The sequence below is a fragment of the Pterocles gutturalis genome, unplaced genomic scaffold, assembly GCF_000699245.1.
Source record: "Pterocles gutturalis isolate BGI_N339 unplaced genomic scaffold, ASM69924v1 scaffold5989, whole genome shotgun sequence".
NCBI classification, from domain to species: Eukaryota; Metazoa; Chordata; class Aves; order Pterocliformes; family Pteroclidae; genus Pterocles; species Pterocles gutturalis.
In genome coordinates this window covers 2,319-4,037 of record NW_010130448.1, presented here as the reverse complement: position 1 = coordinate 4,037, position 1,719 = coordinate 2,319, and the positions used below count along the sequence as shown (strand labels likewise).

General features: G+C 59.9%; 1 protein-coding gene across 1 annotated transcript in view; it reads left to right on the top strand.

The window, feature by feature from the left end:
- The window catches only part of ABLIM3 (actin binding LIM protein family, member 3), a gene marked incomplete at its 5' end in the record, with an annotated part of 20,278 nt that extends 18,860 nt beyond the window's left edge, over window positions 1-1,418 (top strand). The window contains 3 exons of the mRNA XM_010080218.1: window positions 147-154; window positions 721-801; window positions 1,254-1,418. Of these exons, the coding sequence (XP_010078520.1) occupies window positions 147-154; window positions 721-801; window positions 1,254-1,367 (203 nt within the window). The remainder of the gene's footprint in view (window positions 1-146; window positions 155-720; window positions 802-1,253) is intronic.
- Between the last annotated feature and the right edge of the window lie 301 nt (window positions 1,419-1,719).

The window sequence follows — 1,719 nt, the reverse complement described above, 5'->3', positions numbered from 1 at the left end:
CCACAGGCAGCTCCAGAAAATGGGGTCCAGGCTGGAGGGAGAAGCGGGGAGATGGGTGGGGGTCCCTGCAGCCCCAAGGGGGAGATCCTGGCAGCAGAGGGGTCAGCGTGGCTCATGTCTCTCTTGTCTTTTCTCTCTCCTCGCAGAGTACAAGGTAAGATGCTCCTGCTCCGAGGAGCGGCTGCCAGCTGGAGGTGCGAGTACCACCCAGAGAGAGTCCCAGAGACATGTCCATGTGTCCCCAAGCCCTTCAGGAGGAAGCTTTGCCCTCTGCGTGCAATTCCCTGCCTTCATCCTCTGCCATCCCCCCCTTGACAGCCCCGTCATGGGACTGTGGGGCTTGCACCAGAGTCTTTCCCCTCTGCCAGGCTCCCGGCACTTGGCCAAGCAAAAGTATCTCTGGGGGAGGACAGAGAGGGGTGGTTGTGCTGGTGGCTCCCTACTCACGCTTGTCCCTGGGTCACTCCTGGTCTCACAGAGTGAGCAGGCTATTCCAGAGCCACCAAGGGGATTCAGGGTGGATTAGGGTCACCCTGAGAGCCAGTCCCTCCTGTGCCTTGTCCTATCCAAGCCCTGTAGGCAGCTGTGCTTCCTAAACCCTGCTAGCCATGGCGGGGGAAAGCCTTGCCCTTGTGGCCCCTGTGGCCCCATTCCCAGGTGTGCCCCAACCATCCTCTTCTGGCTCTGGAGCTGCCCCATGGTCTTCCTGTCCCTACACAGATATACCCCTATGAGCTGCTCCTGGTGAAGACGAGGGGGAGGAACCAGCTGCCCAAAGATGTGGACAGGACTCGGTTAGAGGTGAGGAGAGCCTTTTCCACCAGGGACAATCTCCTCGGGGATCAGAGGGACCCAGTCCTGTGGGGTGTCCCCTTAGCCCTGGTGGGCTGCGAGGGGCTCATGGATGTGTGAGGAGCATCTCCATGGCTCCCCAGGAGCACACACCTGCCAGCACACTGTCACAGTGGTCCTGGCACGCTTGTCACAGTGGTCCTGCTGCTCTGCTGGCTGGGCAGAGCTGGTCCCCATGCCCATGGTGCAAGTGCATTTGGCAGGAGCAGGAGGGCACCGAGTGCTCCCCCTCTCCCGGGTGAGCAATGCTGGGGGCTGCAGCGCCCCATCACACCCCACTGGGTAGGGGACACCATCAGACCCCTTCATGTGCTCTCTCCCCTGCTGCAGCCATAGGGCCCCCGTGGTGGCCATTGGCCCTGGGTGGTCACCAAGGTCCCCAGCATCTTCTCTCTCCCCAGCGCCACCTCTCCCAGGAGGAGTTCTACCAGATCTTCGGCATGACCATTGCCGAGTTCGACCGCCTGGCCCTCTGGAAGAGGAACGAGCTGAAGAAGCAGGCCCGGCTGTTTTAAATGCAGTGCACTATAAATATATACATACCTATAAATATATACATAGAGAGATGTCTATATCGCAGCTCTGTATGATTCTCAGTGCTGTACGTGGCAGAGGCACCTCTGCACCCCTGAGAGTGAATTGGAGTCTGGCACATCATGCTCTTGGTTTCAGTTTCTTTTCCCCCTCCTGTTCCTGTGTCCATCCTTGGGGCTTCCCAGGGGCTAAAGCCACACGAGCCCTGAAGCGCTTGGCATCTGTCCCAACTCACCCATGGGGACAAGGGGGGAGGATTTTCCTGATGCAGCCATGGCACCCAGGGTTGTGTCCTGGGGCTGGGGCGGAGCAGGGCTGTGGGATGAGGGGGTG